Consider the following 26,997-nt stretch of genomic DNA (forward strand, 5'->3'; position numbering starts at 1 on the left):
CATGGCCCAGTGCCGGCACCGGGCCATGTAAAACTAACTCGCCCAATGTCCCTCAAAGTTTGGTTGTGGCTAATTCCTTGTTGTACAGACTAGTATGGCAAGAAAGCAATTGTGAGGATGTAATTGTATACTATGGAAAAAGTTATAGCCTACTAATGTTTGCATCAAATGTCCTACTCCTTGAAAGTCATGTAATAATTTATATATTGCATTTGCGTACGTGATAAATTATGATCGCTGGAAATCAACTGCAGTGTTGGATTGTTACATATCATGGAATACCTGTCTGCATGTTTATAAGGACAGATGGCATGGAATTATTTGATTTGGATGGATGGTTGATAAAACAGAAAGGCACTTTATTTATTTTTAAAGCAGGTGAAATTTGCAGTATGCATTTCTCGAGAGTTGTATTCGTGCCTGTGATTCCCGTAATATATTCCAAAATTCAAACAAAATACACCAGCGACAGCATTTAGGAGATGCATAGTGTTTCTGATTAGTTTGACAATTGCCTTCTAATGTATTTGTCTGGCTACATTACCATCAATAGCGCACATCAGTAGCCTATTGAAAGAGAAATTAAACTACTACCGAGGCCTAATAGATCTAATTTTAAATGTTTTATTGTTATGTTGCATGGATTTGATCAATGTGTTTTTGCTGTGATCAAAATAACTAATGTTAAGTGCATGTAACAAGGCAATCCCACTAATTTCAGCGCGCGCACTCACTACATGACATGAACGAGCGTGTCTCTCATGCACTAAATCATGCCAAGTGAAAGTATAACGATTCTGTGCCTTTTGCCGCTGGGAGAGGACTGCAGATGGTTTATTATTCATGCATAATTCATTCATTCACACGTTGAGTCCAAAACAAGCGGTTAAATAAAATCAACACAGTTGTTTTCAGTCCTCTGGAGCGCCTATTTAATTGTTGCCGTCTTATCAACTGACAAACTGTCCCTTTTCTCCCCGTCAGTCATGGCTGGCAGACAGCCGCAAGAAGCAGCGAGACAGCCGCCTGGCCCAAATCATCCGGATCAATGACCTGCACTGCAGCGCCAAGCCCGTGTACGGCCATGAGGTGCTGGACTTCCTCACCTTCCTCCCGGGCTCCTGCCCTGCTCCGGCCCCCAGGGCCCTGGGTCAGTGGGGCCGCTCGGGCCACACCGCCTGCTTATTCGCCCAGTCCCACAGCACCGTGGACTACTGGGACCAAAGCCGCGCCCTGAGGGAGGCCATCCACACCACTGAGGACAGGCTGCAGCTGCTCAAAGATGTGATAGAAAGGTAACAAAACTGGCTGCTGCTTTCCACTGTCTGGAACCACGAGACAGTCTAGATTTTTGTTCTAGCCCTTCACTAACACCAGTTTTCTTTTTTTTCTCTTTTTTTTTTACTAATGACCAAGCCCTTCATTAGTTAAATCCGGTGTGTCTGTTTTCAAAGACTTTCTGTTTATCTTTCTTGTGATGCCTACCTGATTTTTCTACTCCTCCAGGTTTACGTTTGTGATCCCACCGGTGGAGGCTCCAACCATCACCATGCACAGCTGCCACCCCCCTCCATCTCTGAGCCACAAGCAGGCCGTGTTCACCTCGCTGCTCTCCTCCCAGGTGGCCCCGCTCACACGCAGTCTGCACCGCATCCAGTGCAACATGAGGACCCACTTCCCTGACCTGAGGCTGATCCAGTACGACTGCGGTGAGTCCCCCACTCCTCAGACATCACACTTGTTTGTTCTATAGGACTTAACACCCTAGACTCGATTGACACACCAGTGCGTCAATCTAAAAAATATAAGAGTTAAAAAATGACCACTCTATGGAAAGGGGAGACTCTCACGAACACGATGGTGGTCTCAAGTGCAAGGGGGACTCGTCTGAAGTCGGTACCGTTGATGTGCCAACGTGTGTTTTGACGCATCCGAACCGTTTGGTTTACAAACTAATGTGATCCCACTGTGGAACTCGATGGTGTTTTCCGTAATGCTCTATGACCCCCCCCCACATAATTGTCACGGGACTTGTCTAAAGTTAACTGTTACCGGCTTAAAAAATGTATGGAAGTGTGGAGGTCGTTTTGTGCCTACCCTAAAGGAGTTCAAAATGTGTTACAAAATATTATTTATATATTTACTGAGCTTTCTCTTATCTACTAGATATCGGACATACACTTCAAAACCTTATTCCTTATGCCATTTTTTTACTGTCTTTTTTTTGTGTTTTTGTGTTTTTCTATGGGTTATAGTAGTAAATGGCAAATTCAATATTTTATTAAATAATTGTTTTCAATTTTTTTGTGGATACCTAAAGGGGTCTTAAAATTATAAATCAAATGGCTAAATGATCCATCTTAAAACAATTCCATAGGTCAGCTTAGAACAATAGTTGGGGCCGGTACATCCTGTGTAAACACGAACTCACTTTCTTGACAACAAACATGGAGAACTTTGACGAAAGGCTATCAGAACAAGTTCATAAATAAAAATGTCTTTATGATACCTCGTGTTGGGATCAAGACAGGAAAATGAGTTTGAACTCCTGGAAAGAGATTGGGAGATAATGGGGATAGATGTGGTAAAAGGTCGATGGAATGCAGACCGTGGGGTAGAAAGACGCTGGATTGGTGCACGTTCAACAAATCTGATCAAACAAAGTGGATATTTCTTAAGTCTGTCATGGTGATTTGATGTATAGTCACAAGCCCACAAGGTGGTTACTAAAATCCGATTTGGATATACACTGGAAAACATTATAACTGTGAAGTTTTGGTCCCATGTTTCATGAGCTGAAATAAATGTAAAAATCCCTAACATTTTCCACACGCACAAAAGCTTATTTCTTTCAAATTTTGTGCACAAATTTGTTTATATCCCTGTGAGTGAGCATTTCTCCTTTGCCAAGATAATCCATCCACCTGACAGGTATGGCATATCATGAAGCTAATTAAACAGCATGATCATTACACAGATGCACCTTGTGCTGGGGACAATAAAAGGCCACTTTAAAATGTGCAGTTTTGTCACACAACACATTGCCACAGATGTTTAAAGTTTTTGCGGAGCGTGCAATTGGCATGCTGACTGCAGGAATATCCACCAAAGCTGTAACCACGCCAGCCCAGGACCTCCACATCTGTCTCTTTCACTTGTGGGATTGTCTGAGGGGGGCCTATGGCCTATGCCCTCCTAGGCCCACCCATGGCTGCACCCCTGCCCAGTCATGTAAAATACATAGATTAGGGTCTAATGACTGATTTTCCTTTAACTCTGTTAAAATCTTAGAAATTGTTGCTTAAATATTTTTGTTCAGTATGTTTGACTAGTCGCTGCGTAACATTTAGAAGTTGTTGAGTAACTAGCACTGAGTAACTACGAGTGGTGCGGTGCAGACCAATTTATTGGATGCGTATGAAAGCTCGCTGAATCGCAAGATATATGAATGCTCTGACTTCTGCGGGGGCCGCATTGCAGCAAATGCGGTCCGGCCATTGCAGACATTGGATTGACCATGCAGAGTCTTTTAGGAAACTTGTCTTGTTTTAACTTGGCATTCGTTGAGGAATTTGAACTCTGACACCTCCCATCAGTTTGGCTGTGTGTTTGCACACACCATGACACGAAAAGCCACTGTGTTAACTAGAAGTGTTGTTACTTCGAATGCGGAACGGGACACAGTCTCTCTGGGTTCACTGGGTCAGGCTCAGGTTCTGTGTCTCTGGGTTCAGTTCCCCAGAGCAGCGTGTCTTTCAGTTGAAGACATTGTGGCATTTGTCTGAGGAAAAAAAGTGCTTTTAACTCAATACAGCCTTTGAGCAATAACACTGTGGTGTGTGTGTGCAGGTAAGCTGCAGACACTCCACACTCTGCTGCGACGGCTGAAGGAGGGCCAACACCGCGTGCTCATCTTCACCCAGATGACCCGCATGCTGGACGTGCTGGAGCAGTTCCTTGGCTATCATGGGCACATCTACCTTCGCCTGGACGGCAGCACCCGCGTCGAGCAGAGACAGGTGAGTGGCGCTGTGACTCCTGAGCTCTATGGGATTCTGTTGTTGTCTTGGTCTTCAGCAACTCAGTCAGTTGGCGTCGATTCCATTTCAAAGGAATTTTCCGGCTATTTGGTTTCTTGAGTTGAATGAAATTGACCCGGAGTTCAACACTGTGCTGAAACTGCTAAAGGATGCTGACTGTCGGGTGAAAACAAGAAACATTTGTTTTCTCCTGTGTCCATCATACATCTTTCTCCCCCTCTCAGTCCCTGATGGATCGCTTCAACGCGGACCGCCGCATCTTCTGCTTCATCCTGTCCACGCGTAGCGGTGGCGTGGGGGTGAACCTCACGGGCGCCGACACGGTGGTGTTCTACGACAGTGACTGGAACCCCACCATGGACGCCCAGGCCCAGGACCGCTGCCACCGCATCGGACAGACCCGCGATGTCCACATCTACAGGTGCCCAGTTGAAACCCTCCACTGAAAGTCTCCAGAAACCGCATGAGCTGTCTGCGGACTCCGAAGGTATGACAATGTGTTGAACGTCTGGTGTGACTATTCTCCCCCCCACCCCCTTCCAGGCTGATCAGTGAGCGCACGGTGGAGGAGAACATCCTGAAGAAGGCCAACCAGAAGAGGATGCTGGGAGACATGGCGATCGAAGGAGGCAACTTCACCACTGCTTTCTTCAGACAGGTACGTCTCCACTGACACTACTCTTTGACGTCGTCCATTCGCTCTGACTTGAGGGCAGTTCAAAAACGAACTACGCTCCTCTCTCTCTCCTCTCAGCAAACCATCAGGGAACTATTTGATGTGACGGAGGGGGAGAAGAAGGAGATGATCGTGGAGCTCTCTGTGCCCCAGCCTGAGGAAGAGGAGACTGTCAACAAACAGAGCACCACCATCCTGGAGCAGGTCAGTCACAACCAACACACTGGCAATAACAGGATGTATAGGAGATTTACTGGTGTGTTCAGAGCAGGTGTCTCTCAGACCATAGACGCCTGTTTATACCACAACATACAGCAGCAGGAGTCTGGAAGAGACCGAGAGACTAGCACCTGAGTGTTTGGATCATTACTGACTCCATACAAACAAGCTTTAAAAATATAATGAATAAACTTGTTTACTAGAGATCAAATGATTGTGTTATTTAAGTCAGCAAACATCAATCTTACTCCAGTCTTACTCCATGCTAACCAGCCAATCGTGAAAATCACAGAATTGACGGGTGAGAATGTTAAATTTGTCATAGAGAACACCGATCTGTCGGTTGCAAATTCCATCCGACGTGTCTTTATGTCAAAGGTTGCAACAATAGCTATAGGGGGAAAAAGTGGGGCTAGCCCCTATTAGAGGGGTATGATCGGAGGACCAAGGTAAGGGACTAGGGGTAAAAATTGACAGTAGGGTCACTGTTCCCATAAACTAATTTTCTCTCTCTGCCACAGGCCCTGTGTCGTGCCGAGGATGAGGAGGACATAGTGGCCGCCTCCCAAGCCAAAGCAGAGCAGGTAGCTGAACTGGCAGAGTTCAACGAGGCCATCCCATTGGACGAGGCTGGTGAAGGGAGGGACCCAGAAGAAGAGGAGCTCTCCAAGGCCGAGCAGGAGATAGCGGCTCTTGTGGAGCAGGTGATTGTTGCTCAATATCCCTGTTTTTGCCCTATCCTATCTGTTATTTGACGATGTGGAGCAAATCTGACCGCCTGTCTTTTTCCCCCATGTCTCAGCTAACTCCTATAGAACGCTATGCTATGAACTTCCTAGAGGATTCACTGGAGGATGTGTGCAAGGAGGAATTAAAGCAAGCCGAGGTAAGATTGCTATTTCTCAGTGCATTTAAAAGAGCTTGACATGTGTCCATGTTTAATTGGTTCACCCTATTACATACCTGAGTTAAAATAAAAAGCACTAGCAACTGCCCTTCTCTCTACTCTGTGTTTACAGGAGCAGGTGGAGGCTGCCAGGAAGGGGCTTGACCAGGCAAAGGAGGAGGGCCTGAAGCTGCAAGCAGGCTCCTCAGACAACGACGACGAGGACTTCTCATCACAGCCAGCAGAGGAGCCCTCGACTCCCGGGTCGGGCCGCCGCCCACGCAAACGCAAAGAGAAAGGCGCCCCCTCCACCAGGACCAGCGGCAGGCTCCGAGGGACCACGCCCTCCCCACCGCCCACTTCGCCAGAGCCCGACACCCCAACCACCACCCCAAGAGAAGTGCCTGAAAGACTCCGCTCTGCTCTGAGAGGACGAGGGGGGACCAAAGACACCACCACCCCGGCTCGCACAGAGCACCCAAGGGCCCACACCACCTCATCAAGGCTCCAGGAATCTGCCAAACCTGCAGCGACAACCCCGGCCTCTCCTAGAGACTCCAGTCTCATATCCGGGTCGGCAGCGCCACTTCTCCGGACCCAGTCCCACTCCAGTTCAGTGCCTTCCACTGCCACCAGTCCTCTAGCTGGGAAACCACTGACACAACCAGGGGAGTCAGACACCGAGTCACCCAGGAGGGAGCAGGGAGTGTGTGTCTCCTCAGATTCCATGTGTCCGGTGGACCACCAGTCATACTTTGCCCAGACCAGGGATTATGACAGCAGGGACCAGAAGTCCCTGTCTCCCCCCTTGGTGTGCTCTCTCTCCCGGTCGCCACGCAAGCGCCAGTCAGCCGACGGGGAGGTCCTGCTAGGCCTCCCGGAACATTCCCCGTCGGCCAAGGTCCTGCGGAAGCTCCCTGGTCGCCTGGTGACAGTGGTGGAGGACAAGGAGCCCAGGAAGAGGAGGAGAGGCAGCGGAACGGGAGGAGGCTCATCAGAGGAGACGGAGCACGCAGAGTCGGGCCGAGTCTCAGACGTGCCAAGCAGAGACGCTACATCCCAGGCCCCTGACAAAACCAACCAGTCCCCCAAAGAGAAAGGGACTGCCTCAAAATACTCCTCAAAGATCACCAACCTCCCAGAGGACCCTTTAAGACACACCCATCCTGCCAGAAACTACCCTCCATACTCCCCACCCCACCACTCCCCTGACATGCCGGTGCTGAGGAATCTGCCGGTGCGGCGGCGGCTTGAGAGTGAGTCTCGCGTGGCGGCCCAGTTAGGAGAGCAGGGTCTGGGCCGAGGGAGAGGAGGGAACTACCACAGGAAAATGGACACTCAGCCAGGAAAAGAAGGCAACGCGTCCTCGGGCACTAATGTTGCTAACTCGACCCCGCCGATGAAACGAAAGAGGGGCCGACCACCCAAGACTCCCCTCATGGTGGTTGAACCCCAGCCAGAGCATCTATCCCCTCCCCACCCTAAGTTACCAAGTGAGGAGGGGAGCCCCCCCTTCTCCCCAAAACGCAAGAGAGGTCGTCCCCGTAAGAACTTGACTACTGTAACGAATGCAGTGCGTGCAGGAAAGAACTCAAACGCCCCCACTGCCAGCACCACCAGCCAAGCTGGTACCCTGTCTGACACTGCTGCTGCGGACACAGAGCCACTAGCCCCGTCTGCCCCCACTAAGCCTCAAACTGTGGCCACCTCTGCTGTCTGCACCAGCCAAGCCTCTCCGTCTAGCAAAGCTGAGGACTCCACCGCAACATTAAAAGCAGACACTAAGACTGAGTTCCCTACCACAACCCCAACTGCTATCCTTGCGTCAAGCCCAGCTCAAGTCCTTACCACAACTGCTATTCCTGCGCCAAGCCGAACTCAAGTTCCCAACTCAATTCCAATCTCTGTCTCCACCTCAAACTCAACCGATGTCCCTGCCTCAAGCTCATCTTCCATTTCCACCTCTGTTCCAGTTGCAGTCCCCTCCACAAGCTCACCCACAGTCCCCGCCTTAAACTCAACCTCTGTTCCTGCCTCCAGCTCACCCACAGTTTCCACCCCAAGATCACACACAATATCCACATCGAGGATGACCTTTGGTCATGCCTCAAGGTCAACCTCTGGTCCCATCCGAATTCCAACCGCAGTCCTCACCTCAACACTGGCCCAATTCCTCACTTCAAGACCTAGAGTCACCACTTCACCGCCAGTCTCCACTTCTCCATCAATCTCCACAACAACTACCACACAAATCTTCGCCCCTACCCCCAACAAGATTTCCACTCCTCCCCTCGCCCAAATCACTATCCCTACTCCAGCCCAAATCCCCAAAATTGCCACATCAGCCTCTACTCCAACCAGCACCCCCACACCAACATTCACACATGTCAAACCAACCCTTACTCCGGTCCCTACCGCAGTTGTCACAACCAATCTACCAACACTTAGTAAACCCACCACAACCTCAATCGCAAATCTAACCACAATTTCCACACCAGCCCCACCCAGAAGTGTCACCACCGTTACACCAGCCCCAACCACAGCCGCCACAGCAGCTCCTGCCACAACCTCCATACCAACTTCTACCAAAATCACCACCACAACCCCCACACCAGGCCCTACGCCAACCATCACGTCAACTGCTACACCAGACCCTACCACAACTGTCACACATGTCAAACCAACCCACACACCGGTCCCTACCGCGATCCCCACAGCCTCTGTTCCAATTCCCAACACCATCCCCGCAGCAGCCCCAACCAGAACTGTCACCACCGTTACAGCAGCTCCTGCCACAACCTCCATAACAACTTCTACCAAAATCACCTCCACACCAACCATCACATCAACTGCTACACCAGATCCTACCACAACCGTCAAACCAACCCACACACCGGTCCCTACCGCGTACACCACAACCTCTGTTCCAATTCCCAACACCATCCCCGCAGCAGCCACAACCAGAACTGTCACCACTGTTACTGCAGCCACTACCACAACACCAAACCCCACCCCTTCCCAAGTACCCACCACCAAAATCCACACCCAGATATCCACTCCAAGTTCAACACAAGTACCCCCCCTAGCCCAAATTCCTGTTACATCCAGCATCTCCACTGCTGTGGCTGCCACCGAGAACCAGGCTTTGGAGCCTGCTCCAGTGGAGACTGCCCAAAACAGAGACTCAGAGAAGATAACAGACATGGAGGTAGAAGAGGATGGAGAAGAGGAGATTAGTGACTCTCAACCGAAAAAGAGGAAAGTGGAGAATTCTCCTGAAGCCAAAGACACTGTCCCAGAGGCCCCAGTGGCTCCTCGGCCAGAAGCAACTGATAAACAGAAGGTAGAGGAGAGCGTCGGCGACGACAGAGCCACCAGCAAGAAGAGGCCTCTCAGTCGCGGGAGCAGTCAGGAGTCTGTGCGCTCCTCCTCTCCCTCCTCAGTGTGTTCCACATCCACTCCCACACGGTCAGCCCAACACAAGAAGGGTGCAGAGAAGAGGGCACCTGCCAAGAGGATGCGAGGGGAGGTTTGCTCTGACCCAGAGAAGGGAGAGGGAAAGACAGAGAAAGATTTCACCAATGCTACTCAGAGGAGGCAGTCCAGGTCCTCCTCTTCAGACTCTGACACCTCTGAAACCAGGAAGGAGCGCCTCCTCACCCGCTCAGCCCAGTGCCGACAGGAGACCGAGGGGGATGGAGAGCGCAACGGGCGGATTGGAAGACCCGCCAGGAGCTCTGAACGTGTGGGCAGGACTGTGTCCAACAACACCGGTACTGATGAGTCTGGCAGCCAGACATCCTCTGTGAGAGTCACCCGGAAATCCTCTGTTCTTCAGCCCACCCCAGAGAGAAAACCCCAGTCCAACAGTGTGCCCTCTAGCCCTAGCCAGCCAGAGGTCCTAGGGAAGAGGTGTTCAGCACTGAACGCTGCAGCCAAACTCCTTGCCATGCGAGGCAGAATCGACACCCCTGGCAGCAGGAAAGACCCTGCGGCTAAGACCAGTGGGCAGAATGCCACTTCTCCTGCTTCCTCTGATAAGAACCAGAAGTCCAAATCTAAAAGTGCACCAGCCACTCCGCAAACCAACTGCAACAACAAAGTAGGAAGCAGCAAGACAACCCCAACCCAGTCAAGCCGCACCGCCGCACGCTCCACCCGCCAGTGCCCTGGTCCACTCGTCCCGGCCTTGGAGACGAACAGCAAGAGGGGGAGCAAAAAGGAGGAGAAGGAAAAGAAGAAGCCCTCCGAGGGAAAGGAGGAGAGTGAGCGGGAGACGCGCTCGTCCAGGGGCCACAGTGCATGCAGCAGCATGAGTAGCGATGGTGGCGGCAGCAGCAGGAGCCAGAGCAGCAGCAGTAGCCTCAGCTCCCAGAGCACCGGGCCCAGGCGCAACTACTCACGAGCACCCTCCTCCGGCAGTGAACGTGAACGCAGCACCGAGAGGGGCAGGAGGCGCAGCCACAGGAAGGAAGGAGAGGGCCGGGGGAGGGAGACTCGGAAGGAAAGAAAGGAGAGGCACGCCCAGAAGCGGGAGAGGCTTTCCCAGGAAGGGAACGCCGGCTCGGGAGAGGGCACCCCGGACAGGGTGCTGCGCAGCGTGGCGGCTATGGCAGCGGCTCAGGCCCGCACACCAGCCGCTAACACCCGCTCCTCCTCTGCCCAACACAGCAAGACATGATGGGAGGACTAGAGATGAGGAGTGAGGGATTCTGACTGGAAAAATAGAGGGGTAGGTTGTAACAGGGGAAATGACCTCTAAAGTTGCTGCTTTGTCTACACTGACAGACCAGAGCAGAACAATGAGTGTTGTGCAGGTCAGTGACCTCTCTCCCTCTTGGGCCCCTCTCCCCCCCCAACCCACATTAAAGCTGGTCTCCTCTCCAGTTCAGCCATCATCAACTGGGGGAAAGGTTCAGGGATGCCAGACTGTCTGCAAAGAGAAAGGTGGCACCATGGTAGTGCCATTCCAGAGGTGAGGTGTTGGTAGTCCTGAAGGTGTCACTTCATACAGACAGTGGCTTGACTGCGGGGACTTTGTTGCGAGTGAGTAAATTGTTAGTTCACACTATGTACTGTAAAACATTTAAAAAGACTGGAATACTAAGAGATGTATGTGTCCGAGAGAGGTTTAAATTGTGCCCTATATACAGAGTTTATTCGCTGCCAGGGTTATTGATTCAAAATAAGCTTGTGAGTGACAGTTGTATCGTAAGATGAAGGTTTTAGACAGTTGGGTTCTGGACATATTGTCAACTGTTCTGTTTCCAGTCAGTTGATAAGTGATGGGTATTTTATGGTTTCTTCCAGGGAAATGGGAAGAGAGCAGATCTGTAAATGTGATCTTTGCTGCACTATGCTGGAGTTGGTCTTTGCTTGGGCCTCCCTATCTTGTGATTTTCTGCCCATCTTTTTAAATCCAGTCTGCATTTTTTTATTTGCACATCAGACATGTTGTCCTCAGCATAATTTGAGTGCATCATTGTGTAGTATTTTTTTTTAAACATAAATTTCAATCAAAATACTACTATGTTCCTGTTACCTCACACGATGCATCTCTCAAGCTCTAAATATGTCTGTCTTTCTTGAAGATGGTACTTATTTTGCTTACTGTCAATGCAGAAACAGGAGCAGAACTTTGATTTAATTCTCCTCACCTTTCCAAAGTCAGTCAGACATTATGGTCAACGTCATGAAGTTGATCTAAAAGGGTATTGAATCCTTGTGAATAAAATGAGTGCCTATTAGGCCGAGCAGGTGGACGGAGAATTCCAGTTTGCCTTGTCAAGTACCTGACGTTGGGGTGTTGTCATTAGTACAAAAAAAAACAAAAAAACACCTGTAAATCACCCTATGCATCAGTGCTATCAAATTCTATATAATTATTTTTTACTATTGTCATTGCTCCTCTTTCATGTAAGTACTTGGACAAAACATGTGAATAAAACACTGGTACAGTTCCAGGTGGCTCTATATATTGTCAATTTACTTTGAGGACTTGCATTTGGAAAAGCTATTTTTGGGCAGGGTGCTGTTTTGAGTGAATGGGTGGAATATGGTAATGGTCTTATTTTGTTATCTTGATGTCTTTCATTTGTTACATTCCTCTGTTCCCTTGTAATTCTACATCGTTTTACTTGAAAGATTAAAAGACAATGAGTTGAATAAAAAGACCAAAAATGTATTGGGTGTTTGGATGTCTTACCTACCTTAGTTGAATCAACTGACTAATTTATGGAAAACAGCATCTGCTAAATGACTAAAGTGGAAATGTGTTTGTGCACGGTGCTTGTATTATACACATCTCATTAGGTGTCATGCAGGATTTGTTGTAAGATTAATATTGCTGGTTGGAATGTAGGCATATGGGGCAAATGTGTATTGAACAAAAATGTAATTGCAACCTGCGAAGATTTTTCTGAGTTACAGTTCATAAGGAAATCAGTCAATTGAAATCTATGAATTTATTTCACATGACTGTGCAGGGTTGCAGCTATGGGTGGGCCTGGGCGGGCAAAGGCGTGCTCACTTGGCAGCCAGGCCCACCCACTGGGGAGCCAGGCCCAGCCAATCAGAATGAGTTTTTTCCCCACAAGGGCTTTATTACAGACAGAAGTACCCACACACGATCCTGCAGGTGAAGAAGCCGGATGTGAGGCCAGTTGGACGTACTGCCGAATTATCTAAAACAACGGAAGCAGTTTAGCGTAGGGAAATTAACTTTGAATTATCTGGTGGACATTCCTGCTGTCAGCATGCCAATTGCATGCTCCCTCAACTTGAGACATCGTGTTGTGACAAAACTGTACATTTTAGAGTGGCCTTTAATTGGCCCTGGCACAAGGTGCACCTTAAATTGAACATGCTGTTTAATTAGCTTCTTGAAATGCACACCTGTTAGGTGGATGAATTATTTTGGCAAAGGAGGGATGTATAAACAAATTGTGCACAATTTAAGAAGCTTTTGTGGTTATGGAAAATTTCTGGGATTTTTTTATTTCAGTAATGGGACCAACACTATGTTCAGTTTATATTTTTGTTCAGTGTAACAAATCTTTGCCTGTCAGGGATTTGCTTATGTAGCCACCATGTCTTCAGTACATCAATCTGATGGCTATTGAGAACATATACAGTACTAGAAAGTGTTACATTTTAAATGCGCAAGATGTCCCTCCTGCGATATTTCTGAGGACTGTTTCCCTCAGGGAATATGCAGCAGTAGCAGAAAAAAAAGGCACAGAGACAAACCATACTCTGCAAACTTTAATCTGGGCAACAGTTAAACCCATTTAATTTGTTTAAATTGCTGAACATTTGATACAAAATTCAACAGCCACATAATGTACTTCACTGCTCACTCGCATCCCATTTCTCCCTTCGCCAAATACTGTACAAGTATTTAGCTCCTCTAGTCACTTCATAGGGAGGAGCTAGTCAGCACAGAGAATTAAGGCTAGGGTAAAGTACCATGGCTGATCTCTTTACAGTTTGAAAAAAACTTGATATAAAATGGTTAATGAGTTCTTGAAGCAGAAGAGCATTGAATAATTAGAACACAGATTCCATCCCTTCTTTAAAATAAGGTAGTGAGCTACTCCATGATCTCAGACAGAGCCCTTAGATGTCCGCAAACACAAGAAAATGTTAATTAGGGAAAAAGGCACCATAACTATAAGGGTTCCTATTACTGTGGCAAGACTAAACATAGCAGCTTCCATAATATTAAAAGTATAAATAAATACTGAAGTGAATAGGACAACATGGAGGCAGTGCTTAGACAACATTCTCCTAATGGGAGCGAAATCTCAAGTACCAATTCTTTATAAAAGATCTCTATATACAAGGGTCACATGGAACCCATTTCAGACACCTTTCAAATTTGATAACTGCACGTCTTAATTACTCACCAAATAATAAATTGGCGATATACAATTATATTATTCTAGATCTGCATTTAAAAACAAGAAGCCCTAAGTGCTTAAAATGTTTTCTTTCGCTTTGTACTAATACAAGACTAATACAATAAGAATCACTTTAGCACTTTAGTTTTCCTGAGCAAATCTGATCAGCACATTGTCAGTTCAAATACTGCATTCTTCCTTGGGGACACGTAGGGGTCCAACAAGTTGAGTAAGTAACAAGTTGTCCACACATTTTCATTTAGGGTGCCATTGAAGAAAAGGGCACCACAGAGAGAGCCAAAAACAACTTCAGCATTGCTTTTTGCTGAAAGTGGGGCAGTTAACGTATGAGCATGAGAGACAATGGCTGTTGGTGTATGTGTGCCTCCCGGTCTGTGCCAGGGTATCGATAGTTAAGAGGTCAGTGATATCAATAAGACAGGACTTCTCTTCTTTTCAAGGTCCCAGGGCAGAAGTGGGTTAGAGGAAGATGACACTGCAAGGAAGAATTTCTAAAAAGTACAAAATAAGTTGATTGAATACATTGACCTAATCAATAAATAGTTCATAGTTTTGTATTTGCAGTAAATTAATGTTTAAATATGGCCATTTTGGCTAACTACAAGAGTACTCACATCAGGATCTCAGGAGAAGCTGATAGCCAATGCGATGGCTAAAATGAGGAGGAGAATGGCACAGCATAACGCAATCCATATCTTCTTCTGTAGAGGAAGAGAGCGATAGAAAAGGTAGTATCAATGTTCATTAGCTAACCTGTCCAATAATTGGCACAACAACCTTAAAATGAACTCCTACATTGCGTGCTCTGTTTTGGTAGGTGACAGCTTTCGCAGTGTCTGCCACTGCCTTTTCCACATAGTTAGTTGAATTGATGATGTTGGCTTCAATGCGGTTGACCATCTCCCCCTGCATAATAGAACAACAGTTTGTCAATTCAGCAAACACTTCACTAAAAGGTATTTTGCCAACCAACTTTCTCAGGAACAAGTCTCCAAAGCCCATTTCACCTTTCTCCCCAAAGTGTGTGCACTTGTGCTGGTGTGGGAAATAGAATTTGAAAAATGGATTCTGCCCATGCTTGCACCAATCCAAAGCTTTTAAACCTTTGACAGGGAGTTAACAAGTGCACACTTGGGTAAGAAAAGGTAATAGGGCTCCAGTTTGTCCTCCTGGGGTGTGACAGTCTTACCTGAGCCTCCACCTCCATGGCCAGGTACTGGAACATGTCATGCAGGTCCCTAATGCTCCTTTCCAGTTTAAGGATCTCGTCATGCCGGGACTCAATCTCATTCAGCGCCTGCTTAGTGGCTTTAGCGTCGATCAGGATCTACAGGAGGGAGAGAGTAAATGTTACAATCAGGTTCTTTAGAGCCTGACAAAATGTCCGAGAAATGATATGACAAGTGTCTAGTTAACTGCTCATAAAACGTAACACATCTAGTCAAGAGAACATCACCTACGCTTGAACTGAAACAGCTGTAGTCACACTAAAGCAGGGGTGGCCAAAGGGTTCAATCTATGGGGTTCTCTTTCACAACTATGGTGACTATACAGATTTCTAAGAATGTCCCCAAACACAGGCATTGCAATGAGGGCTTACCAAATCCAAACCTGTAGTCCAATGCAAGCAAACAAGAGTGTCTTAAAACAAATGTCATAATTTTACTCCAGGAGCATGTAGTGCCTTCAGAAAGTATTCAACCCCCTTGACTTTTTCCACATTGTGTTGTTACGAAGTCGGATTGATCGGTCATTTTTTTTGTCAAAGATTTACACAAAACTCTTCAGTGGAAGAAAACAATAATATATCTTGAGTAGATGAGTATTCAACCCCTGAGTCAGTACATGTTAGAATCACCTTTGGCAGCATTTACAGCTGTGAGTCTTTTTGGGTTAGTCTCAAAGCTTTGCACACCTGGACCGTACAATATTAGCCTTTTAAAAAAATCTTTTTTTACGCTCTGTCAAGTTGGTTGTTGATCATTGCTAGACAGCCATTTTCAAGTCTTGCCATATATTTTCAAGCCAATTGAAGTCAAAACTTTAACTAAGCCACTCAGAAACATTCAATGCAGTCTTGGTAAGCAACTCGAGTCCAGTGTATGTATAGTTGTCCGTCTGTTTTAAGTTATTGTTCTGCTGAAAGGTGAATTTGTCTCCCAGTCTCTGTTGGAAAGTAGACAATCAGGTTGTCCACTAGGATTTTGCCTGTGCTTAGCTCTATTCATTTTATTTTTATCCTGAAAAACTACAGTCCTTATCGATGACAATTACACCTCTAACATCATGCAGCCATTACCATGCATGAAAATATGAAGAGTGGTAGACCGTGTTGTGTTGGATTTGCCCCTAGCAAATGTATAAAAGACAAAAGCTTTGTTTTGTTTCTTTGCCACATTTTTTGCAATATTACTTAAGTTCTTTATTGCAAACAGAATGAATGTTTTTGAATATTTGTATTCTGTACAGGATTCCTTCTTTTCATTGTCATTTAGGTTAATATTGTAGAGTAACTACAATGTTGTTGATCCATCCTGTTTACTCCTAAAAAAAATAAAAAATAAAAACTGTTGGCCTCATGGTGAAATCCCTAAGCAGTTTCCTTCCTCTCTAGCAACTAAGTTAGGAAGTATGCCTGTATATTTGTAGAGTCTGGGTGTATTGATACACTATTAGTGATGTGCAGTTCGCTAACGATTCGTTCTTTTTGAACGACTCTTCACTGACTTGAGTCATGATTCGTTTTTCTGAGTGATTTGTTCATTTTAGTTGGATGTTTGACCTAACTTACTATTGCTGGCCGCAACGAGTCCAACAGCAGGATTAATACACGCTCCTCCAGCTCAGCAGCTCCAGAGACATGCGCCGACCACCAACTGTCTGTCATAAGCACGCAGGGAAATACTTCCCTACCAAGCAAAAGAGCAGTAACTACACATTTGGTCAAAAATTAGACATTTTTGATACATTAAATACATGCTTTATCAGGTGGACAAATATCCTGCCTCCACTGTGGTAAGAAAATGGGGCTCATTTCTGCAGTAACTGGAAAAAGTGGCAGTGAAACCAGGGACAAAAAGCAGTAACTGGAAAAAGTAGCAGTGAAACCAGGGACAAAAAGCAGTAACTGGAAAAAGTTCACTGAGCTTTGGGCTGCAGCTTTTATGGTTTACCTTGGTATTATTGATTGTTTTTTTACTGATACAAGTATCAAACTATATGAAACAGACAGTCGCGTGCAATAAAATTAAAATAAACTATGGAAACCAGTGTATTCCAGTGGGTATACCAAGCAAGAAGGCAGTAACTTCCATCTAGGGTCAGAGGTCAAGGTCAATATGAATAAAAATGTCCTCATGTTAAGACAGCAGATAACCACATCTCTAGTGATCTGACTACAACTCATTTGGCTGGACAATTAAACTATAAAGCCATTTTTCTGAGTTCCACTCTATGAGCCATTACTGCTCTTTTACTTGTGTTGGATTCTAACTTCTAACTTGAAATATCCTTATTCATGTTACCATATTATAACTGAGTGTATGGAAATCTACTGAGTTGAGAAAGGGTAGTGCAGAAAGATTACATTCTGTCAGAACATGTTATTGTTAAATCTCATGTATCCTATAGAGAGAAGGGCAACGGTTTGGTTTCAGTCACAGATAAAGTAGGACAGCCGTGAGTTAGGGAGGAATTCTGGACGAGGTCAGGTCAGATGAAGTGAGAACAAACAGTCGTCACGAGTTCCTGCCGAGCAACAAAAATGTATTGGCTGTCTAAATGTGCAAGGAAGAGACTTAGCCTAGAAGGAGGGTATAAATATACAGTACCAGTCAAAAGTTTGGACACAGCTACTCATTCAAGGGTTTTTCTTTATTTTTTACTATTTTCTACATTGTAGAATAATAGTGAAGACATCAAAACTATTAAATAACACATATGGAATCATGTAGTAACCAAAAAAGTGTTAAATTAAAATATATTTTATATTTGAGATTCTTAGCCACCCTTTGCCTTAATGCCAAGAGTGTGCAAAGCTGTCATCCTCTCAACCAGCTTCATGAGGTAGTCACCTGGAATGCATTTCAATTAACAGCTGTGTCTTGTTAAAAAGTTCATTTGTGGAATTTCTTTCCTTCTTAATGCCTTTGAGCTCATCAGTTGTGTTGTGATAAGGTAGGGGTGGTATACAGAAGATAGCCCTATTTGGTAAAAGACCCAGTCCATATTATGGCAAGAACAGCTCAAATATGCAAAGAGAAATTACAGTCCATCAGTACTTTAAGACCTGAAGGTCAATCAATCTGGAAAATGTCAAGAACTTTGAAAGTTTCTTCAAGTGCAGTCGCAAAAACCATCAAGCGCTATGATGAAACTGGTTCTCATGAGGACCGCCACAGGAAAGGAAGACCCAGAGTTACATCTGCTGCAGAGGGTAAGTTCATCAGAGTTACCAGCCTCAGAAATTGCAGCCCAAATAAATGCTTCACAGAGTTCAAGTATCAGACACATGTCAACTTTTCAGAGGACACTGTGTGAAATCAGGCTTTCATGGTCAAATTGCTGCAAAGAAACCACTACAAAAAGGACACCAATTAGAAGAAGAGACTTGCTTGGGCCAAGAAACACGAGCAATGGACATCAGACCAGTGGAAATCTGTCCTTCTGAGATTTTTGGTTCCAACTGCCGTGTCTTTTTGAGACGCAGAGTAGGTGAACAGATGATCTCTGCATGTGTGGTTCTCACCATGAAGGAGGAGGTGTGATGGTGCTTTGCTGGTGACACTATCTGTGATTTATTTAGAATTCAAGGCACACTTAACCAGCATGGCTATCACAGCATTCTGCAGCAATACACCATCCCCTCCAGTTTGCACATGGGACTATCATTTGTTTTTCAACAGGGCAATGACCCAAAACACACCTCCAGGCTGTGTAAGGGCTATTTGACCAAAGAGTGATAGAGTGCTGCATCAGATTACATGGCCTCCACAATCATCCGACCGTAACCCAATTGAGATGGTTTGGGATGAGTTGGACTGCAGAGTGAAGGAAAAGCAGCCGAAAAGTGTGTGCAAAGCTGTCAAGGCAAAGGGTGGATACTTTGAAGAATATAAAATATATTTTGATTCATTTAACACTTTTTTGGATACTACCTGATTCCATGTGTTATTTTATAGTTTTGATGTCTTCCCTATAATTATACAACGTAGAAAATAGTAAAAATAAAAATCCTTGAATGAGTAGGTGTGTCCAAACGTTTGACTGGTACTGTATGTGCTTGTGTAAACATGTCTTTGTCTTTTCAGCTGTCTGACTCGGTGGATGAATAAACTTGGTTTGGGCTTTGACTAGTTGTCCGTTAGTTTGTCAGGACCTAACACTTGGTAGGGCAGAATAGATCATGAGCATAGAGAAGAAAAATACATGTTTAAAACTGATAACTGATCACATGGTGCAAGAATGATCGCAATTATTTGATTATTGAATATTACGACGGACACAGCTTTGTAGAACCAAAACATACATAGCCTTTGCTCAACAAACTCAACCTCTAGAATAAATAGTTTGGGGAGGGCTGCAGTTTGCGAACGACATTGTGCTCATCACCTTCACGGACGGAGGTCAAGCAATGCATTCTGCCAAGAGTCGTTCACAATCTCGTCCGGTTACAGCCACAACTAGACCTCGTTACAAACGTATCAATGCATCTTATTTGTATGCCTAGCAATCAAACAAATGTAGGCTACATTGTTTAAAGCACACGTTTACAAGTCTGTCACAAATGACAGCTCCAATAAGCTCCCCATGGTGAACGAGAGGGTTGTAGACTCACGTTTTCAGTTCCATTGTTTGCCAGTAGGGGGTTCTGCATGCTCTGGGCAATACTGACTCAAATGACCATAACCAGTCTAAAGATTTGTTCTTTTGACTGAACAAGTTGAAAATATCCGAGTCAGTAAAAACAGCCAAACTTCTCATCACTATCCAAAGCGTAATTAATACTCAAAGGGTATTCTCAAAGGGTTATTATTCAGTGTCTGAGTGAACTTACAGATAATTGTAAGTGTAGGGTACAGAGATGGGCAAGCATTCAAAAGTCCATGCAACTTATTATGTGACTTGTTAAGCACATTTTCACTTGAAATTATTTAAGCTTGTCATAACAAAGGGGCTGAATACTTATTGACTTAAAACATTTCAGTTTTAAAAAATGATTCATTTGTAAACTTTTCTAATAATAAAATTCCACTGGCATTATGGGGAATTGTGTGTATATCAGTGATACAAAATCTCAATTTAATCCATTTTAAATTCAAGCTGTAACATGTGGAAAAACACAAAGGGGGTTGAATACTTTCTGAAGGCACTGCATATGCATTTGTCTTTGTCCCAAACCTAACACGAAAAAGCTTAACTAGACAATGCAATTTTTATGTTTTTTTGTCATTCTGCTAGATCAGGAAAACACAGAGCCTGAAAAGTCATAGTTAACAGAAAATCACCCAACAAAAAAAAGAGAATAATGTTGTGGGATTGCCAGCAGGTGGTTTTATCATGAATCATGAATTGTGGTTAGTTTAAGTCAGTCAGTCATACTCACATTCTGTGTAAAAACATCAGTCTGTCCACTTTCAAGCATACTGTCCAACTCCTCATCTGTAACATTGGTGCCCGCTGGAGGGATATAACAACAGTTGCTGCTTTTGGGTATATTTCCTTTTCACATGAAATCACCATTGTAGATGAACATTGTAGTCTTGAATTCAGAAAATAAAAATCCATGGTGTTGAAATCCCTTTCTGATCAGCAGTATGATAACAGTAACAGATGACATTCAGACTTACTGATTCTGAGCTGCCTCTGTATCCTCTCCACGTTGCGATCTCTGTAGGAAGCCTGGATGATGTTACAGTGGCCCATCAACTCCACAAACTCTCGAGACAAGACACCATGCTAGAGAAAGAGAGAGGAGGCAGAGAGATGGAAGAAGTGTTAAATTAATGTCAGCCTACTGTATATGGGATTACAATCAAGATTTTATTCATTATATAGAAGCCTCACTTGTGCTCTCTGCATCCTCAGGTTTATGGGAACGTATTTCCCATCATCATCTCCTTTTTTGGGTTCAATGGCTGTAAAAAATAAATAAATAACAATCGGTTGGATATTTTTGTATTCAGGTATATCCACTGGGGACACCGAATCACCTGTGATCATTAGTCAATAGCTCACCATATAATTTCCGTTTAGAATACTCACTGTTCAGTTTCTTCTGGATCTGCATTGCCATTGTTTTGATTTCTTCCCGAAGGGTTTGGAGTTCCCTTTTCATTCCTGAACGACAAAGAAACGTTACGACCTCACATTTTATTTACTGTCAACAGGCAGAGTAACTAATCCCTCAGCCTGTAGGGAATAATGGTACCTAATAGTACGCTTAGCAACAACTGCTTGATCACCAAAAAGGAAAAATGCCCTTCAAACAGAGACACTTTTTAGTACAATGTGTCCCTTCTGACAAGACATGGAGGTTCAGTGTTCAATTGCATTTGAAGCTCATAGTGGCAGATCAAATTTGGTGTAAAATGAAAGGTAAGATTCTATATTTCTGAGAAATTTCTGTGTTAATGCATTTCTACATATTTCAACCATTTTCCCATCCTAAAAATGCTGAATAAGCAAAGGCTTTGATTTCTGGTCAAACAGATGGAAAAGGGGTCTTACGTCTAGCAGAAAAAGTCTTAGAAGTTATTAGAAGCACAATAATGTTGTTATTGATACTACCTTTTCTATCGCTCTCTTCCTCTACAGAAGAAGATATGGATTGTGTTATGCTGTGCCATTCTCCTCCTCATTTTAGCCATCTCATTGGCTATCACCTTCTCCTGAGATCCTGATGTGAGTACTCTTGTAGTTAGCCAAAATTGCCATATTTAAACATTAATTTACTGCAAATACAAAACTATGAACTATTTATTGATTAGGTCAATGTATTCAATCAACTTATTTTGTACTTTTTAGAAATTCTTCCTTGCAGTGTCATCTTCCAATAAGTCCCCTACCAACTAATATCAACATTTCTATTTAGTTTTGCAAACTGATCTGCCTTCTGTAGGTTTAAGAAATATTGCCTAGTGTCTTGTCTTTCTGTTACCAAAAAACCCATCGATCTTTGATATATTTTCTAATTAAAGTTCACAGAAGTAAAACGCTCGTTGGAGCAGTGTGGGTGCAATAATTGAATAATATAGATTTCTAAATTTATTTTTGCAACGCTCGTGTCCGGTCTGGTCAGCATGTCGGCTGGAAAGACCGCAAACTAGTTGCGTTTCGTTTTACTTGTTCATTTATTTACATTTATTTGTGTATCCATACAAATGATGCTGAATCATGATATAGACTGGCAAATGTCAGAGATAATGTCTTGATGCTTTTTACAGTGGAGATCAAGTTTCTAAATTGCATGACTTAGCAAATGAGACAGTGGATCTGTAAAAGTAATAGTAGTGTGTTGCTAGGTAATGACAAATGATGGCATTTTTTATGAATGTGGCCATGTGTATATTGTTTAGTATATCATGGGCAGGATAGACTAACAATGGGAATTTCAAACCACCCGTTGCATAAAATGTTTTAACTGATAAGAATTTGGTTTATGATTTATTAAGTTATTAAAAACGTGTCATTCTGTTACCAAATCGACCAAAAAAATCTGTAACAATGACTGCAACTGAATTAGCTACAATGAGAATTCATAGTATTTAATGTTATTTAACTAGGCAAGTCAGTTACGAACAAATTCTTATTTTACAATGACGGCCTACCCCGGCCAAACCATCCCCTAACCTGGACGACGCTGGGCCAATTGTGCGCCACCCTATGGGACTCCCAATTACGTCCGGTTGTGATACAGCCCGGGATCGAACCAGGGTCTGTAGTGACGTTTCTAGCGCTGAGATGCAGTGCCTTAGATCGCTGCGCCATTCGGTAGGGTTGTTCCATGTCATTTCAGCAAGCCATGACACCCACCATCTCAGATTGTTCTGATATCATTTCTGTAGTTAGAAAACAGACAAGATTAGCATTCCTGCAACAATATTTTATTGAAATATAATTTGAACTTAAGCTAAATTAAGCTAATTGATTGCACCCAAATTGGCTATTTTAATTTATAGGATTCATATAATATTAAATAAATATAGTAGTACCTAACATCTGATTTGGACCAAACTTTTTTCTAAAAGTAGCTAGGTTTCTATCCAATTGGCGACAGATTGTCATGCGAATATTCTAAAATCAGCATAAATAAAATATGCGCATTTCCCCACCAATGGTGCGTTTCCACCAAACTGACTTGTTGCAGATAAAAATCTGTATGCGATGACATAGCACACACAAAATGTACATTTTCACTTAAGTTTTCATGTACCGAATAAAAATCTAAAGTTCAATGTGTTTCCATCACATTTTAAATTCTACCGATAGTTGTGTCACAAAAAGCAAATATGCCTACTCCGGTCTTGCCGCGTGCGCTCTAGCCAGCTCGCAGATACAGTGCGGGTAGGTTAGTCTACATGAGATTATTTTTGTTGAAACGGCAGTCAAGCATCAAATCACCATGTCACCAGAATAAGACCTTCAATATTTATTGGAAAAGAGCATCAAGCTAATCACAGTGCACTTTCACCACTCTGTGAATTTCATCATCATTTATTTCACCTGTAGCCTAATAAATTGCATGCTTTCCCAAGTCATAGTGGGTGAACCATGCACCATATCACGTGACTCCAATTTTACTTACTATCCATTTTTGCACATAAGGAGTTTCTGCCATTTCTCGCATAATTCATTTTACCAACACAAAAAGATCCATTTGTCGAACGGACAAATAACCTGTTGCCATTTATAAAACTGCACCAAAACTTCCTGTTTCCATCACAGATCTACCTGTTACCAAACAAGTAAATATGTTTTTGTTAAATTCCCAGGGGAAATTGTTCAAAGTAGTCCTTGTGCATTGAGTTGTATGGTTTGTTTAACTTTGCAAACAATGTTTTTTGTTTGGTATACATTTAAAGTAAAAAAATCTGAGTCTCAGTGTCATTCTGTAACTGTGGAAATGCAATATTCTATGCATATCATATAATAACTCCTACATACATTACCACCATGCCATACATTTACATACAGCATATTATCACTAATGTTAGTGTGTTAGTGTTGCTCTACTGACCGTCCTCTGGCAGTGCCACACCCAACACTGTCTTCTGTTTGTTCTCAAGGTCAGAGACCACCTTTTTAAGCATCTCCATTACCCCTCGAATCTCTTGGACCTGATGAGAAGGGATAAACAGGCTGGTAAATGTAATAGAAGCTAAACTGTAAACTAGTTTTTTTAGTGGCACTAAAGAAAAGACCAGGAGACAAATTCCGCATCACCCTGTGTGTCACTGACGAGCTGACTGTATTCGCATAACATGTACACTGGGCATACAGAAAAGCTATTGATTTTGACATGACATTATTTTGGCCATATCACATTAGAATGATAGTTTATGTTGGCACAACAAACTGTTCCTGTGTTTGGCATCCACAAGCCAAGATAAAAGTACTGCAGAGTAGCATAACATTGAAACTGACATCAAGTCACCATAAAAATGCAAACAGATGTCTCAACTCTTGAATTCATTTGCATGATTTCACCTTCTTGAAAAAAGCATCGTTCTCCTTCTCTTCCTTCACTGTAGAAATCCCGGGTTTGACCATAAGGGCCCTGCCCTCTTCCTCCTCGTCTGACGCCTCTGCGGTCTAGTGTGTGAGGAAGAGAGAATAGGGAAGTAATGGACACAATCATCACGTCATTAACAGGTAAATCCAACATGCAACCCATATTGAGTGCGGCATTGAACTTTCAATACACTTTCTGCCACTGGCCCATCCTTGGTTCTAGACTATCTTAACTATGCTAACTTAGCTAGATATCCGAGGTTTACAAAAAACTAGCCAGGTTCGCCAATTTAAATCAATGTAGCTAGCACTAATAGCTAAAATATAAAGAATACATTGGATACCCTATTAAATAGCTACAAATTCTGCATTTGACCATGCATACACGTCTATATTCATTGATATTGGTTAGTATAAATTAGCTAGTCTGTTTTTCTTTTTACACTCACATTTCCAAGTTCCTTAGTTCGGTCCCGCATTTCCTCTCAGTCCAAATGCAATGTATTAACGAAGATATTATTACGATATCCTATATCAAGGTAAATATTTGTTTAATCAAATGAGCAATAAAACACAAAAAAGTTTGTCATTCAACAAGTAAACTGCTACCACAGATATAAAACATATTTCCTGCTACTTTCTCTTCAGCTAGTATTTCAGAGAAAAACAGTCCACATAAGAACACACGCCACCTATCGTACTGTAGTTTAATATAGGTAATTGACGGCGCATGCGTGGATTTTTTAAACTTTCAAACAAGCCACTGCTGTAAACATGATCATATTTAGAATTCAGTTGCGCTTAATTTTAACCTATTTAATCCCATCAGTCACAATAGTGACCGTAAAAAACGTTTCCAGTTATAAGCCTCTAAAAATTTTGCTGAATGATATATCAATGCATTTCTAGCAAATATTGAAATAATAAAGGGTCTCAATGAAATATGTGCAGTGCCACATGTTTGTAAATCTTGTCAATTTTCACACGACCAGAGCTGTTTACTTCCTGGTTGCACCATGAGACGATGATGGCTGCATCAAAGCTCCCCCAAAAAAGGTTAGTAAAGTTTAACATAATGATAGGACAAAGGTTTTTGGTACACATCATCTTTAAGGTGTCTAGTATTTATATATGCATTTGCAATTACTCAACTTTGTTCAGTGTGGTCATAGAATGTGTAAACATGTTGACGGCAACAATAGTGACAGGCAGGATAACACAGTGCGTCTAGGTATACACATACTTATACACATACATAGTTCTGGTTTTACGTAACTTTCTACTCTGTTCTTTCTACTCTGTCTTTCACTTTGAGTCAAGTTCTGGATATGTTGCTCAGACAAGGCGTGCAACATTGCAGTTATCCCTCAGAGATTGTGATAGCGATGGGTCATTTATGGACTATGAGGGGGAGACAGGTAATTTGCCAGCCAGGCTGTTGAATGTATATGCTGAACCTATGCAAGCTGATCATGACAGGAACAACGTTATCAGTGATTATGACCTACCCTCACCACCCTACATTCTCCTTCCTGAGACTGGGTTGGGTCATGGACCCAGTGTTGTTCTTGGTGTTGCGGAGCAATCTCAGGTGCTTCAAGGTTGCAAGTTCCTTCATGACAACCTCTTCACTTCGCTTGCACTCCTCGATGAAATGACAAAAAGAGGATATGGGAGCTCTGGAATGATGAGGCAAAATCGTCTGTTTGATGTCCAATTCAAGCCACAGAAGGACTTCATGAAGTTACTCCGGGAAACCTCTGAGGTTCTGACCCAAGGAGACAGGTTGCTTGTCCGTTAGAAAGACAATAACATTGTCACAGTGGCAACAAACATGGAGGAGAAATACAGTGAGACCTCTGTCAAGAGATGAACAAGGAGCAATGTGCCTTTTGACAAAGTCCCACAACCAAAATGCATCAACCGATAAAATGAGCAAATGGGTGGTGTTGAACTTCACAACCTACAGGTTTCAAGATACCATATCTCCATAAGGTCTAAGAAGTGGTGGTGGCCCATCTTTTCATGGCCTCTCAACAGTGCACTTGTAAACAGCCATTTATTTTACAGAGATGTTATGGGAGGGACCATCAACCTGCTCACCTTCTCATGGATAGTGGCACAGTCTCTTATGCAAAAGTTTGGCATGAAACCACTGAGCCACGGAAGGAGATCTCTACTGCTGCTACTGTTGAAGATCAGGCAAGATATGACTGATATGACTGATATCAAGATAGCTTCTCACTGGCCAATCATCACGATGCACCGGTTCCATAGATGTTGTCATTGTGACAAATGCACTACCTATGCATGTGAGAAATGCAAAGCGCCACTGCACATTGAGTGCTTCAAGATATACCACAGACAGTAGAAAAGGAGATAAGACCGAATGAAAAAGGTCTGAAAAAAGCCAATAAAAGACTAATTGAAAAGTCAATAAAGGGTGAGGAGAAGCAGTACAACGGACTCTAGGAAGAAAAGAAAAGTCGACAAAAATGGAAGAAGACAATCAAAATGATTGAA

The 26,997-nt window shown here is 43.7% G+C and overlaps 2 protein-coding genes across 3 annotated transcripts in view; one reads left to right on the top strand and one right to left on the bottom strand.

Moving 5' to 3' along the window:
• Positions 1 to 12,005, top strand: part of LOC129829248 (helicase SRCAP-like) — a 30,541-nt gene extending 18,536 nt beyond the window's left edge. For both annotated transcript variants that reach the window (XM_055890935.1, XM_055890936.1), the window contains exons 24-32: positions 985 to 1,295; positions 1,507 to 1,709; positions 3,850 to 4,019; positions 4,265 to 4,461; positions 4,584 to 4,698; positions 4,795 to 4,920; positions 5,457 to 5,639; positions 5,738 to 5,821; positions 5,955 to 12,005. In XM_055890935.1, coding sequence (XP_055746910.1) covers positions 985 to 1,295; positions 1,507 to 1,709; positions 3,850 to 4,019; positions 4,265 to 4,461; positions 4,584 to 4,698; positions 4,795 to 4,920; positions 5,457 to 5,639; positions 5,738 to 5,821; positions 5,955 to 10,502 — 5,937 coding nt within the window. In that variant the 3' untranslated portion in view covers positions 10,503 to 12,005. The remainder of the gene's footprint in view (positions 1 to 984; positions 1,296 to 1,506; positions 1,710 to 3,849; positions 4,020 to 4,264; positions 4,462 to 4,583; positions 4,699 to 4,794; positions 4,921 to 5,456; positions 5,640 to 5,737; positions 5,822 to 5,954) is intronic.
• A 1,064-nt stretch (positions 12,006 to 13,069) lies between these two features.
• Positions 13,070 to 25,155, bottom strand: LOC129829249 (syntaxin-4-like). The gene is made up of 11 exons (XM_055890937.1): positions 24,924 to 25,155; positions 24,451 to 24,555; positions 23,981 to 24,080; positions 21,007 to 21,081; positions 20,809 to 20,879; positions 20,592 to 20,700; positions 20,348 to 20,421; positions 14,933 to 15,070; positions 14,539 to 14,649; positions 14,358 to 14,444; positions 13,070 to 14,234 (listed from the first exon to the last, which is right to left on the bottom strand). The coding sequence occupies exons 1-10, from the start codon at positions 24,951 to 24,953 to the stop codon at positions 14,367 to 14,369; spliced, it is 891 nt and encodes a 296-aa protein (XP_055746912.1). The 5' UTR covers positions 24,954 to 25,155; the 3' UTR covers positions 13,070 to 14,234; positions 14,358 to 14,366.
• Positions 25,156 to 26,997: the final 1,842 nt, after the last annotated feature.

This window comes from Salvelinus fontinalis, chromosome 30, assembly GCF_029448725.1.
Source record: "Salvelinus fontinalis isolate EN_2023a chromosome 30, ASM2944872v1, whole genome shotgun sequence".
NCBI lineage: Eukaryota > Metazoa > Chordata > Actinopteri > Salmoniformes > Salmonidae > Salvelinus > Salvelinus fontinalis.

Coding starts and splice junctions, on each gene's coding strand:
- LOC129829249 (XM_055890937.1), bottom strand. CDS start 24,953: ATGCGGGACCGAACTAAGGAACTTGGAAAT. Junction 20,422..20,591: donor ACAGAGGCAGCTCAGAATCA/GTAAGTCTGAAT, acceptor ATATCCCTCCAG/CGGGCACCAATGTTACAGAT. Junction 15,071..20,347: donor CTGATGTTTTTACACAGAAT/GTGAGTATGACT, acceptor TCCCTCCTGTAG/ATCCTGATCGACGCTAAAGC.